At 49.0% G+C, this 15,190-nt stretch overlaps 1 protein-coding gene across 2 annotated transcripts in view; it reads left to right on the top strand.

The window, feature by feature from the left end:
- Positions 1 to 339: 339 nt before the first annotated feature.
- The window catches only part of maml1 (mastermind-like transcriptional coactivator 1), a 19,688-nt gene continuing 4,837 nt past the window's right edge, over positions 340 to 15,190 (top strand). Inside the window, exons 1-5 of one of the 2 annotated variants that reach the window (XM_061788090.1) lie at positions 341 to 875; positions 1,659 to 1,968; positions 9,083 to 10,426; positions 14,355 to 14,585; positions 14,718 to 14,847. In XM_061788090.1, coding sequence (XP_061644074.1) covers positions 1,666 to 1,968; positions 9,083 to 10,426; positions 14,355 to 14,585; positions 14,718 to 14,847 — 2,008 coding nt within the window. In that variant the 5' untranslated portion in view covers positions 341 to 875; positions 1,659 to 1,665. Of the gene's footprint in view, positions 1,969 to 9,082; positions 10,427 to 14,354; positions 14,586 to 14,717; positions 14,848 to 15,190 lie in introns of both variants that reach the window. The other variant, XM_061788089.1, reaches the window with a different exon arrangement.

Genomic DNA, 15,190 nt, shown 5'->3' with positions numbered 1-15,190 from the left:
AAAACAAAAATCAAAAGTTACAAATAAGTCAACAATCAAGCATCTTGAAAGTTTCGGTGGAAAAAAAGCAAAAAATTAAAACCTGATCCGTAAAAATTCTGTTTAAAAGTCAGTGTAGAAAAAATAATAATCAAAGTTTGTGGGGTGAAAAATACAAAATTAGTGTAAAAAGATTGCTAAAAGGCTATTAAAAAAAATCTGTGTCTTTTTGTGAACGTTGGAAAGTATGAAATACTGTCAAACCTTCCAAAACAATACAGTGCTGTATTTTTATGGTCAAAGAATGGCGCGTTAGAAAATGAAATGGAAAATGTGCCCCATTTAAAAAAAAAAAAAAAAAAAAAAAAAAAAAAAAAACGTTCGTGCGCATGCGTACAGGGTACAACCCATTGGCGGCTGTCTATTGGCCTCTTGCGCTGTCCATCACCAGTGCGGGGGCAGGGCGTTGGCATTCCTCTCCAGGAGGATTAAAAAAAAAAAAAAGAGAGAAAGTTACCAAAATGGCGGCGTCAACCTGCCCGTCCGCTGGAAAACAATAGAGAGGAGCGCCAGCGTACAAACAGTCCTCCCGGGAGGAGAGCCGTCGACCCCAGGCGACGATTGACAACGAGCCTGGCCCGAGCATGCTGCGTTTAGGAGCTAACTAACTAGTCAGGCAGCCCCTCGAACAGAGCTAGCCGAGAAGCTAGCCGCGGCTAACGGCTACACGGAGGGAGGGAGGGAGGCAGGCAGGCGGGCGGCGGAGGAGGAGGAGGCAGGCGGGCAGGCAAGCAGGCAAGCAGTCAGTCAGGCAGGCAGGCAGGCAGGCAGGCGGAGGAGGATCAGCTGTTGCCTCAACAGATGCCGTAGAGAGAGCGCACAGCTACACGTCCACAGTAAGTCCTTTTTACACACACGGACAATGTTCTCGTCGTAGTGGCCGAAAGAAAATAAGCTACCATTTTCGTGCGCTCGTTTCGCTGGAAAGGCGGCCGAAGTTGGGCAACAAGAAAGTCCGCTCCGAAGAGTCGCCGAGTGGGCTGAGATCGCGTTTAGCTTTTAGCAGCCAGCAGCATCGAGCAAGTTCACTTGCAACCAAGTTGATAAGTTTCACTCAATCTTCCCCCCAAAACATGTCGTTTGCTCCGTGAGCTCGCTCGGCCGAACTCAACCGCTTGAATGACTGTTTTTCTATTTTTCCCGTCAGTTTTTGGAAGTTTAGCGAGTGGAGGAATGTGCTTGGTGGAGGAAGCATGTAAACAAAACACACACAAACGGGGCTAATGCGCTAGTTTAGCTTGGTGCCCAACTTTCTCTGCGGATTCTCGCTGCTCGTCTTCGTCGCCTCTCGATCTCCTCCCCGGCCTGCCGCCTGGCCAGCCAGCGGTGACTAAAGGCTATTAGCAAGACAAAGGTCGCCTCCAATGGAGCCAGCAGCCCGGCAGGCTTTGTAAGGGTCGAGGCAGGGAGGGAGGGAGGGAGGTAGGGAGGAAGGTGGTGGTGGTGGTGTACACGCCAAAAAAAAAACACACAAAAAGGAGAGAGCAAGAGAAGCACAGTCAGCGTTTTATGGACCAAACCTGATCCCGCAACCTTTTTTTTTTTTTTTTTTGGTTTTTTTTTGAATTTTTTTTTTTTTTTTCATTGATGATGGCGGATTTTGTTACACCGCGACACAGCGCGGTGATGGAGCGGCTGCGGCGGAGGATCGAGCTCTTCCGGCAGCATCACAACAGCTGCGAGAGCCGCTACGAGGCCGCCGCGCTGGAGAGCCTGGAGCTGGAGAGGCAGCAGACCTTCGCCCTGCACCAGCGCTGCCTGCAGGCCAAGGCCAAGAGGACCAACAAGCACAGGCAGCCCCCGGCCGCCACCGCGGAGCAGGCCGGCCAGAGGGCGCCCGGGAGCGGCGGCGGAGCGAGCGCGGAGCTCGGCGACGGCGGCGGAGGAGCAGGAGCCGCCGAACAGAGCCGCAACAGCACGCTCATTGCCGTGAGTCAAACTTCAACGCTACCGATACTATGACGACGACGACAACGACCACCACCACCCCTGTCACGACTATCAATATTACTGCTGCTGCTCATGTCATTGCTGCAATTATCTCCACTACTCGTGTCACTACTACGACTACTACTCATGTCACGACGATTACTACTACTACTAAGATTGTTACTACTTCTGTTCATGCTGCTACTTCTACAATTATTTCTACTACAACTAATACTACTACTACTCATATCACTACTACTACGATTATTACTAGAACTACTATTGCAACTACTTCTATGATTATTTCTCCGACTACTCATATCACTCTTGCCAAGACTACGACTAATACTACGATTATTACTACTACAACTCGTATCACTGCTACTTAGACTACTACGATTATTACTACATCTACTCCTGTCACTACTACGACTACTACTGTGACTACTTCTACAATTACTACTACTACTACTCATCACTACTACAAAGCCTACTAATAATAGCACTAGGATTGTTACTACTAATATCACTACTGCGACTACAATTATTGCTACGACGACTACTCATATTACTCTGTTTGCTACTGGTACGATTACTACTACTGCTATGACTACTACTATGAGTACTCCTAATACACTGATTACTGCTACTACTCCTACTAGTACAGCTACTACTACTATGACCACAAATACTGAGCATCGCATCAGTACTGCAACCAGTGTGTATTACTATATTAGTGCTACCACGATTGCGCCCGACCGCCAATAGCGGATAATTGATGCCCATTATAATTGCACTAGATTAAATTTTTTTTTTAAATTGTTGAATAAGTGGGGATAAACCACCAGTGAGAGTTTTGGGTTTGGTTCCCCCAGAAAAAAGGAGAAAAAAACCCCAAGAAGAATAACAGGAAAAGAATGTGGGGGGGTCGGTGAATCGGTGGGTGCCGAACCGAACGTCTGCAGTACTCCGCTCTATATTAAATACATTTTTGCCCTTTGAAATGAATTGAAATGCAATTAATCAGTTTTAGCCTCCTCAAAAAACGCCACTGTTTTTGTTATGCGATTTTAAGAAATCCAAATAGCACTGTAATGTAGAAGAAATGTCTACTAAAACAGTGAAAGAGAATAGAGTGGACCCTCGCACACTCGCGGTTCGGCACCCGCAGTCACCTATTGGCGCCTCCGCACACAGCTCGGGCTCCGGCGCCAGTCCTCTCGAGAGGGGTCGGACTTTCTTCCACTCTGGAGTTGCCCGCGGTGAGAGGCGGCGAGCAGGTGCGGGTGTTCTTATTGCCCCCCGGCTCGGTGCCTGTACGAGAGGGTAGCCTCGCTCTGCCTTCGGGCGGAGGGACGGGTCCTGACTGTTGTTTGTGCCTATGCGCCAGCCCGGGCTGATTAGCGCTCAGCTCGTTAGTCTCGTATGCGCCGTCCTGTCCCTCTTCCGAGTGTCCCGGGACGCCTCACGTCGTCCTTGTCCCCTTGAACTTCTTTTCATTTCTGATGACATTACCCAAATATGTTCAAACTATTCATGTGTTAGGGCAGCAACCGGTGATCATTTTAATAATCGATTCATTTGGCGATTGATTTTTTTCGGCGAAGCATTTTTTAATTTCCCTTCCTTTATTCAAAAACCGGACATTTCAAATGGATGCAAACACATAAATTGATGAGGATTCCGTTACTGGTTTGCGCCGGCAAAAATGTTTTCCAAAGATTTTTTTAGGACGAAGATCATCGGTCTGCTTTCGGGGAAGAAAACCGAAATCCATCCCTCCATCCATTTTCTGTAGCGCTTTATCCTCTCAAGTGTCGCGGGCGTGCCGGAGCCCATCCCAGCCATCTTCGGGCGAGAGGCGGGGTACACCCTGAACCGGTCGCCGGCCAATCGCAAGTCACATAGAAACAAACAAACATCGGCACTCACAGTCACACCTGCGGGCAATTTCGAGTCGTCAATGAACCTCGCACGCATGTTTTTGGGATGCGGGAGGAAAGCGGAGTGCCCGGAGAAAAGCCACGCAGGCACGGGGAGAAGGTGCAAACTCCACACAGGCGGGTCCCGGGATTTGAACCCCGGCCCTCAGAACTGTGAGGCTGATGTGCCAACCGGTCGTCCACCGTGTGAAAACAGAAATGAGAGCATATTTTGTTTTGAGCAGCTGACATTGACTTGAAGTGAAACAAGGTCTCTAAACGATGAATAGTAGCTGGTTCATTTGATAATCCAGTAGTTGCAGATGAATGGGTTATTTGCTGCACCTCTCGTGTGCGTCTGTAGCAGGCACCCACGCGTCATCCATCCATTAGTTGTAGGACGCTCGTCGCTATGGAGATGTCAACAGAGATATACAGCTCGAGAGATATAACAATAGATAGAAATGTAGACCAAATAAAATGTGACCAGTTCAAGCTTTGCATTCCGTTCAAGTGCAGTCATGAATATTTGACATTTTTGTGCCAAACATGGAGCCAAAATGAAGAGCCCACATGAGCGGAGTCGTCCTTTCTTTGCTGACGAATGTTGATATTTATTCCCCGTCAGCTGTGATGCCCACATGCTTTTACCACCTCTGTCGTCTTTGTTCATCTTCGGAAATCATGCAAACAATCTCGCGTCAAAATACCAGCGCTCGATTTTCGTCCGCTTGTAGAGCTAGTCACGCAATGACAAACTAGCATTCGGCGCACAGATCTACGGATCGAGTGAGATCCAGATTGGCGAATCGACCGAGAAGTATCGACGGAGCCAAATAGATAGATGGATCCAGATTGATGGATTGATTGATCCGGATGGATAGATCCACATAGACTAAGAGAGATTGATCGATCCATCGATTGACGACTATTTCGAGAATCAATGAATCGTTTGGAGACCTCGTGTAACTGAAAATTGTCCAAATGGTCGGAATTGCAGCCTCTCCACAGTAGATATTCTCTGATTTCTGCAGTCCTGCATGAGAGCGGACTGCTTCTCTTTGTTTCTTGAAAATCCCACATTGGCAAACATCTGCTTTTACTTTGGAAAACAATGACGCTGATATTTGGAACAAACCAAGATCTCAAACACAATCAATTTATGTTCATGGATTTTCTGCATCGTCAATTTGAAATAATGTCCCGTTTCCAAATAAAGGGATGGAAGTTAAAAAAAAAAAAAATGTTTTTCATCCGATGAATTGAAAAATGAATCGATTATGAAAACAATCGTTGTTACTCAGTGACTTGTCACATGACTTGACGTTGACGTGGCGTTGGCGGTTTTTGTCGGAAGTTCGTCACGTCTTGTCCAAAATCGGTGTCGATCGGGCCTGGGCCAACTTTAGTTTTTTTTTTCGAATGGACAGATAGGCCTGTTAATTTGGAGATCCCAAAAAATTAATTACAATGTATGCACGTGCAATTTGGATAACCCTAACCCTATTATTTATAGTTAATTGAAATTCATGAGCCAATTATTTCACCAAATAAAAATGTTAAATGTATGGTCCATGTTTTTTTTTTACAATAAGTAAACAACCAGTTAGCCGACACAATGAGATAAATGGGTAGGGGTCGCTTATGAAGTCGGCGGGCAAGTTTAGGCACCTCTCTTAGTTGCATATTCGTAAAGAAATTCACATTTTGCCATTTCTCAGTGTAAATAATACAAAAAGCTGGAAACCGGCGTTTTTTTCTGCCGAAAGAAGCGCGGCGACTCTTTCTTTCTTTCGGTGTTTATATTGCGGCAGAAGACAATATTGCGAGATATCGAAAGTCCAAAAGCCGCCTGGCGACACGGGGAACTCCGCTTTGAAAACAGCCGGCAGGCGATGGGTGACTTGACGATCCTCAAGCAAACACTGCTCTGTATATTTCCGCCACGGTAAAGATTGTTCTTGTTTTGCTTTTGAATGTGGAGATCCGCGCAGGGGCGGATCTATTCCATCGGGGAACGGGACGGAACAGCCCCCCCCCCCCCCCGAAATCCTTTTGCCTTGTCTCCTTGAACGGAATGCTTTGACGCAGCAGTTTTCACGCGGCGCCGGCCCGTGTCCTCGTCTGACTCATTTTGTGTTTTGACAAGCTGCTCGCTTGCGTTCGGATGCTTGTTCACATTTAAAGATTTTCACTTCGCACCTTTCCACGTGCGTGAAATCCGCTGATTAAGTAAGTTGCAATAAAGGGAACACTTGGTCACCAACAATTTGCTCTTCTTAACAAAGGCGTGACACGACGACATGACTCAGTGCCGAGTCAGCTGTTCCCTTTTGCTCTTTTGAGATTTCCTTTTGCATTCTTGGATACTTCCAAACCGAGCATTGCTGTCACTCTTTAAGGTTCTCATTCCCCAATTCTTAGTAGCTAGTTGGACATTGGACGTATAGGCTAGTTGCAGAAAGCACTTCAAGACACAGCCTCACTCGACTGCGCTTTATTTATAGAGCACTTCGACAACAGCCGCAACTGTACATCAGATGAAACGCAAAACATAAACTCCAAGAAATACACCGACAGTAATCATGACAACCTCACTGATTGGACAAACTATATTTTGGCTTAGTTAAAGAGCAATTTTGAATACACACAAGAACAAATAAGACCTTTCACCTAATAAAATACTACTAATTGCTTTCCTTTTTTATATTCTCAACAGTTTTTATTTGTTGAATTCCTAAAAGATGAGGCGTTATTATTATTGATTGATGTCATTTATTTTGAAGAGCACTAACCCTGTATCGGGCAAGTGACTACGTTCGGTCGTTTCCACGCACGCTACGAATGGCCGCCCCGCTGTGCCGTAGTAAGGTCTCGAACCCTGTGGTCCTCACTCAGCCAATCAGGAGAGTGAAATTTGACCGATCAGAAGAGACCCGGTGTGAATTCAACGTGAATTCAAAGACTCATGCTGCTCGACTCTCTGCGCATTTTTGGGCAAAACAAGGAAACGAACCACGGTGAGTTGATTTTATCGTCGAGTAGTTGTGCTAAGCGATGACGTGTGTGTTGTTTGTGGAGGACTTAGGCAAATGAGTGAAATTTTGCCATGAAAAATGTGGCCACCATATTTGATCATTTGCCCGGTGGGCTGAAAAAATGTGTCCATTTTGGGACATCTGCCCGATGCAATGAACAATAATTCCTTACAACATTTGAGTGAATATGGGTCATTTTCTGCACTCGGTGACATTTTAACGATTGTTATATTGTGGCAATTTCAGCACAAATGTTTTACGGCAGGAGGAGCGCGACGGCTGTCGTGCCGGCCCACCCTGCCGTCAGTGACGATGAAGATGTGGCAGATCCTGACTACGTCCCGACAACCGGGACATTCCGGTCCCGAGTGACGTCGGCCCCTCTGCTAAGAAGAAAGGCGCTCCGGGACAGTACCAGTGAGGACGATGCCCAGTAGCACGTCAGCCATCTTTGCTGTTAACCTTTTCACCAGCCTTGAACTTGTGCGGAACCTCAAAGACCAGAAGTGCGGGCGCACGGCCACAGAAAAACTATCCAAAATCTTCCGCTCAAGTCCATCAAGGAGATGGAGAAAAAGGGCTGTCCCCTGTGAGATGTTGGCAGACTGGTCGTCAGGCGGAAGGACAACAAAGCGGTCACTCTGCTGTCAACAGACATGGAGGGTGGGGCCCAAGTCCTCAGTCATCAGGTACAGCAGCGAGACCGAGAAGAACCAGCTTGCGACCTGCCTGTCCAGCGGTCATGCCAGCATGGGGGTCATTGATGAGTGTGACACGCTGGTACACCTCGACTACACCCAAAAGTCCAAGTCCGAAAAGGTGGTACCTGCGTCTGTTCGCGTATGCAATTGATCTCTTCCTCACAAACACCTGGGTAGTGTACAAGCGGGACTGTGAAGCCCTTGGGTCGAAAGGCCAGCCGCTGAAGGATTTCCAAATCCAGGTGTTCAAGAGTGCCGGCGATCAGACGCCTGCCACATCTCGCTCCCGAAGAAGTTCATCTTCATCACTTGAATGCCTGACCCACCAGTTTGGTTGTCCCTCAGCCTGTCCGGGGACACCGCGGTCACACACACCAAATGAGGCTGTGCGTTTTGAGCGGACCGGACCCTCTTCCGTGCAAGTACTGCAGCAGCCAAGTCGGCGTTATAAGATCAAAAGTGGCCTGCGGGGTCTGCGAGGTCCACCTTTGGGTGAACAGTGTGTGCAACTGCTTCATTAGGTACCATGGACAAATAAAATGTGATACTGCATATGTTGTACTTGTATTGCAATGGTCTTTCTACCTAAACGGTGCTTTCTTGTATTTTGTCGACATATACTCGTTTGATTTTGCAAGGAACCGAATTTCGTAACTTTGGTTCAGGTTGATTTTCCTCAATGGTCCCGAATTTTTCTTTTATTTATTTATTTATTTTTTAAAATTGAAGCATAAATAAATGTTTGCTATAACCCCCCAACAACACTCTTGGTTAGAATTTTTAATTTGAGAGTATTTCAACGAGTGCCCCGTAAAGGGTTCGCAGCCTTTGTGCATATTCACTTAAACGGCTAGCATCTTAGCATTTTCTGTCACTTTAATACACGACATTCATGGCCGTGCATTTAGGAGCGTAGACAAGCTGACGAGCAATAAGGCAAATGTTCGTAGTACTACTTGAAGTTTTGGAAGTGTTCAATTTCTTCAAACTAAAATGAAGAAAACCTTGAGAGAAAACAAATATTTCCTTTTATCCCCGTTCACCAAAACCTTCCTCTGCTTGGGAACATGATGATGATGATGAACCATTTTACTCTTCTTCCTCTTGACCGTCTCTGTGGCAAAACCGATGCCCAGTTTTGCTTTTCAATGTTTTTTGATGCACAAACTGCCATTAGACCGCTTAATTTGAGCCGTGCAATTATTATTATTATTATGAAGTAAAAATGAGCTTGAAACAAGTGAAAGCGTCCAAAAGCAAGTTTTTATGTGGCGAGTCATATTTTGAAGTGGAATCAGATGAGTTTTGGCTCCAAACAAGACGAATACTCTTGGTAAGATTTTGATGTTGAAATCAGGCGGCCGCTACCAATACTTGCTTTCAACGCTTGCCCACGTGTACGCGCTAGTCGAGCCATCAATGTGAGTTTAATGGCCCAATGTTTGCGGTCCAGTTGCAGGAGACCGTGAAGAGGAAGCTGGAGAGCGCCGGTTCCCCTCTAGACCGGGACCGGGAGCAGGTCAACGGCTTCTCGGACGGCTTCCCGGCCAGCAAGAAAGCCTGCGTGGACGCCGCCGGCGCCAACGGCTCCCCCGTGGACTCCAAACTGGGCCTGGGCGATGCGCTGGCCTCCAACGGCACCCGCGGGCCCGGAGGCGAGTCGGCGGCGGCGGACGGCGCCAAGGAGGCGGCGCCCGACTTCCGGCGCAAGGAGATGAAGCAGGAGCCCGACGACATCCTGCCCATCATGCCTCCTTCGGGGGGAGGAAACAACAACAACAACCTGTTCCCGGACCTCAACTTCAACGAGCAGGAGTGGACGGAGCTCATGGAGGAGCTCAACCGCACCGTGGCCTACGAGGACATCCAGGACATCCTCAACGACGGCTTCGAGGACCGCAAAGACCCTCTGGAGATGACGCCCAATCCGGGCGGCGGCGGGGCCACGGGCAAGGGCGGGGGCGCCCAGTCCTCCCAGAGTCTCCTCCCTCTGGATTTGGGAAGCGTGAAAGCAGAGTTCTCCCCGTCCCCCTTCGAGCAGGACTCTCGCACGGGTTCCCCTCATGTCCGCTCGGCGTCTTCCGGGCCTTCTCGCCCTACGGGCTCTCCGGTGGCCGCCTCCTCCCCGGCCGCGCCCCTGCCCAGGCAGCACCCGCCTCCGCCGCCGCCGCCGCCCCCTAACCACCTACTAGCAAAAGACCTCTCCCCCGCCCAGCAGCTTCAGCAGCTGGCCGCCCAGCAGCAGCGGGCCCAGCACCTCCACACCCAGCTGCAGCACAAACAGCCGCCGCCCGCCGGGGCCAAGTTCCACGGCCAGGGCCCCCCCCACGCGCACCCACCGCCCTGGACGCAGTTGGCCGGCCCCCCGCAGAGCCCGCTCGGGCCGGCGTTCGGCATGGACAAGGCCGCCGGCCCCTCCTTGTACCCGCAGGACTTCAATTCCAACGCGCAGAAGCAGCGACTGATGTCCGTCCAGCCCCCCAAGGGCTCGCCCAAGGCGGGGGCCAACAGCTTCGCGCCCGGGGGCGCCGGACACCCCAGCGTGCTGGGCCACCCGGCCCAGGGACCCCCTCTCAACCACCCGCCCGCGCCGGGGGCTCAGGCGGCCGTGTTGAACTACAACAACACCAAACCCCTGTCCCACTTTGAGGCCGGGCCCGGTCCACCCAGGCCCCCCAACGGCCAGAACCAGAACAAGGCCGCCCTCCTCAGCCTGCTCAGACAACAGCAGCAGCAACAGCAACAAATGAAGCAGAAGAACAACATGAACTTCCGCCAACATCTAACACACACGCAGGTAACAGGCACACACAATTTCTCACATGCGCATCAGATTTTGTCAGCTTTTTCGATTGATCAATAATATCGAGTTTGACATCAAATGGGTCCTTTTGGCTGCGTTGCTGCAACGTTCGGCCAATTGAAGCGCCGCGAAAAGTACTTTTTTTTTTTCCTCGTTATTTTCTTGTTTTGTAATGTTTTCATTGATCCATTTTTGAACAAGGGATCAATTTCACGTCCTGCTCTTAACATGTGTTTAGTGGCTTACTAATTGACGACAGTTACATTTGAATTCCACAAGTATGTACTATTAGCGCGGCACGGTGGCGACTGGTTAGCACATCTGCCTCACATTTCTGAGGTCGTGGGTTCAAATGCGGCCTTGTATGTTCTCCCCGTGGCTGCGTGGCTTTTCTCCGGGTACTCCGCTTTCCTCCCACACCCCCAAAAATATGCATGGTGGGTTAATTGAAGACTCTAAATTGCCTGTAGGTGTGAACGCGAGTGCGAATGTTGTTAGTTTCTATGTGCCCTGCGATTGGCCGGCGACCAGGTCAAAGCGTACCCCGCCTCTCTCCCAGAGTCATGATGGAGCCAATCCCAGTTGACTCTGGGATAGTGTCAGCACTTGGTCACCGGGAGGGGGTGGAGTCTTGTGTGCAGGGGTGCTGTTGTGTGCCTCAAAGTCAGGGAGGTGGAGCTGTCGCAGGTCTGTGGTGAGGGTTCATAGTCGGTCGTGGTCTGAATAGCGCGCCGCAGACGCCTGGTGTCACTGCTGTCACTGAAGCGGTGGGCGAGCTTCCTGGAGTCCTCCCTGACGCCACGTGACAGATCTAAAAGCCGCGTTGCGGACCTTCAGTAGTCCGTAGACCTCCCCCGACAGCCACGGCTTCTGATCAGCACGGACGACATCATCCGTGCACTTGCTGATGTAGGCAGTAACAGTCTCTGTGTACTCCTGAAGGTCGGTGATGGAGCTGTAGGTGGCAGCCTGTTTGAACGGGGTCCCATCTGTGGCGGCGAAACAGTCTTGAAGTGCCGCGAGGGACCCTCCTGGCCACACGCGTACCCGTTTCCTAACTGGTTGGGAGACTTCAACCGGTGGTCTGTAAACTGGCATTAGCATAACAGTGAGATGGTCTGAGGCGCTGGGGTGGGGGTGGGGGAGGGGGAGGGGGAGGGGAAGGGCCTCGTCGGCCTCTCCCGGGGGTAAAAACATTGTCCGGAGTGTTATTTCCCCGTGTCGGAAAGTCATTGTTTGAGTAGAGTTTTGGAAGCACGGCCTTGGGGTCAGCATTGTTGACGTCGAAAGCATCTGGGTGGGCCGTCAACTTTCGCTGATATGATTGTGCGGCTCACTCCTGTTGTTGCTGCAATTTGGAGGAATACAGTTTGGCAGTGGATTCCCTCGGTCAATAAAACGATCCTTTACCAGATGTGGTGTGGCACTCTGACACTTTGACGCGAAACGTTATTCTTAACAGTTTACACTATGAAAACAACATTTATATCAGCAAATATGAACTTAACCTATTAACCTTATGCAAGCTGGATGTCTTTTAACTTCAACACATGACAATAGTATTGATTGCACCATAACAAAGTACATCACATCTCATCGCAGTCTTGTTGTACTGATTGATTTGTATTGATTTGACAATGAAAAGGCATTATTTTATTCTTATATTACATACATATGATAATAAATGGTGATATGATATTAGTATAATACCATTTGAATGATATTTTATAAGAATATAAAGGCATTGTATTATGCAACCAGTTTCATATAAAACGTATGGGGGCCCTGCTCTGGTCCCTGGAAACCGTTGAAGAAACCTCATGAAAACCATTAAAAAAAAAACGATCAGTATCGGCTTGGAAAAGCAACAAGTTATCGGTCACTGGTATCGATGGCAAAACATGAAAAACTTCGAATTGATTGAGGCGACTGGTTAGAGCGTCCGCCTCGCAGTTCCGAGGACCCGGGTTCGATCCCCGGCCCCGCCTGTGTGGCGTTTGCACGTTCTCCCCGTGCCTTGCGTGGCTTTTCTCCGGGCCCTCCGCTTTCCTCCCACACCCCAAAAACATGCGTGCTAGGTTGACTGAGGACTCTAAATTGCCCGTAGGAGTGAATGTGAGTGCCAATGGTTGTGTTTGTTTGTACGTGCCCTGCGATTGGCTGGCAACCGGTTCAGGGTGTACCCCGCCTCCTGCAGGAGCCATTTCTTTCTTTTCTTTTCTTTCTTTTTCATTAATTTTCTTTATATGTTGGGTATTCAGTAAGATCCATCACCTTGTCCTCCAGTTCCCCAATTGTTTTTCCAGGTACTCCAGCAGCCATTTCTAACGTCACGTGGTGGTCCAGGTGTCCTCGCAACATAGCTGCTCGCTAACATGAGCCCCGCAGGTGGTCGACACCCCCCATGTGCAGTAGTTTGTCCTGCAGGTGGCGCTACACACCACATCCAGCAGTTGAAACAGGACTCATTTGAGTCGAGTCAAAGTCCAACAGGGGTTTCTTCCGTTATGCTTGGCCCAGCACTTTCTCACACACACACACACACACACACACATTGTAGTGTGTGTGGTTTGGTTTTGTGGGTGAGATCCAGAGTGAGGACATTACAAAGCATTGCTTGATGCAATATATATGCTAGGGCACCGTGGTGACCTCGTGATTAGTGGTAAGAGTTGAACAGACGAGTTGACTTCATGAAGAGGGTCGCTCAAAAAGTCATGAGCCTAATTTCATTGAACCTACTCATCATTTTTTGGTTTCAGAAATGTGGCGTTTGCATGTTCTCCCCGTGCCTTGCGTGGCTTTTCTCCGGGCACTCCGCTTTCCTCCCACATCCCAAAAACAATCATTTAGTTGAGGGCTGCCTTCTTGCATTGCATTCCAGTACACAGTGCAAAGAAAAAAGGTTATTCCAAGCTTCTTTTCCTCTCCACGTGCCACTACAGCAAGTTCAACAATGTATTTTGATAGTAATAGTTCTATTTCTAAACTGCACAGGTTGCGCTTCGAGCAGAAGTTGGGACTGATTTCAAGGACAATGACAATCACACGAGCTCCCGTTCACCGCCACCGAAGAATAAAATCCAGATGTGGATCAAACTTAGATTGGCTCGATTTTATGCGCTAGGTAGTGCAAACCTGCACTATTGAGCAAACGGTAGAGGAGGACAATTGCTAGTGTGGGAGCCCCATTTGTACGTGCATTTTCGTCTCCTGTAAATTCTTGACATAGGTATACTTGTAACTAAATTATTTTATTAGTCCACAATATTCTGTGGGGCTTGAAAAATGAGTGAAATTGCTCGAAAATGCTTGGCGGTCTAGTGGGTTCCCTGCTCAGGGAAGGGCCGGCAGTGAATGAGTTCAGAGAGGTGCCGGTGAGTAGCTGCACCAGACTGAACAATTGAAACAAAATCAAAAGTCTGAAACATCCGCAATAAGTGAAGCGCGATACAGCGAGGGATTCGCGTCATTTCAAGAACTGCATTCAGTGCAATGGTGATGATTTGTAATCATGTTTTGATTTATTTGCAACTTTGACGCGAAAGACCGGAAAACTATTGACGACGTCATCGGCTAATCGGCGTCGACTCGACTTCTATCGCATTCGAGTCGACTGCAACATTTCCTCAGGCGTTGAACCTGCACTTACTGGTGGTGTCCACCTCGCGGTTCTGGGTTCTGGGTTCTGGGTCCGTCCTCCCACATTCCCAAAACATGTTAGCATGTTAGCTCAGACTGTAAATTGTCCATCGGTGTGCCCTCCGAAATCAGCTTTATGGCTCAATGACTTTGCTTTGGAAACGCAATACGCACTTTGTCCTGTGGAGGTCACTCGTGAGCCTTTAGAGCCGAATTGTGACTTGAATGGTTTTTTTCCGTTGACGTCTCTCGCTCTCTTCCTCGCCGTCTGGCGTAACAGGACCAGAACTCGTACCCGACGCCTTCTCACGGCCCCGGTCAGGCCAATGCCTTGACGTCCACGGCGGGCAACGGCGGGATGGCGGCGCCGCCCGGGCCCAACGCCCTGGCGGGTAACCACAGCAACACGGCCTACCTCAACAGCCAGGCGGCGGCGCTCAAGCAGCAACAGCAAATTCTGGAGCAGCAGAAGCAGCAGTACCTGCAGAGACAGCAGATGATGGCAGAACAGGTCTGGGTCTTGTTCACTCATTACACACCGAGAATGCAAAGCGGCCCAATGTGCGATCGTACGTCATTGTTGTGAATGGTGGCGTGCCCGCCCGGATGTGACTTCCTCCCACCTGTGGTCAAATGTGTGCAGGAGAAGCAACGTCAGCAGGACCAGCAGCTCCAGAGACACCTGACCAGACCCCCCCCTCAGTACCAGGACCAGCCCGGACAGACAGCCAATCAGAACGCGTTCCCTCAAACGCCGGTCAGCCAGTTTACAGGTCAGAAAGATCATCATCATCATCATCATCATCATCATCAAGTGCTGCATGATAAATCCTCACGCTTTTATCCCATCTAATCCAAATGTTTTGCTTTCTTGAGCACACTTTTTTCCACAATCTCTTTATGGATATTTTCAGAACATTGCAGTTACAAGATGAAAGGAATGAAAGACCAAAGAAAAAACAAAAAAAAAAGAGAAGTTGGGGCAAATATTACAATCTAAGTTTTCTATAGCACAGAAACAACAGTGATGTACAATTTGTTTAAAACGTGCAGGATGTCATGCGATGTAACGGGGCTCGAGACTGCCACCAAATTGCTCGCCTATATGAGCTTGAT

Source organism: Phyllopteryx taeniolatus, chromosome 10 (assembly GCF_024500385.1).
Source record: "Phyllopteryx taeniolatus isolate TA_2022b chromosome 10, UOR_Ptae_1.2, whole genome shotgun sequence".
NCBI classification, from domain to species: Eukaryota; Metazoa; Chordata; class Actinopteri; order Syngnathiformes; family Syngnathidae; genus Phyllopteryx; species Phyllopteryx taeniolatus.
The sequence above is the reverse complement of the archived record's forward strand: the minus strand, read 5'-3'. Positions and strand labels throughout refer to the sequence as shown.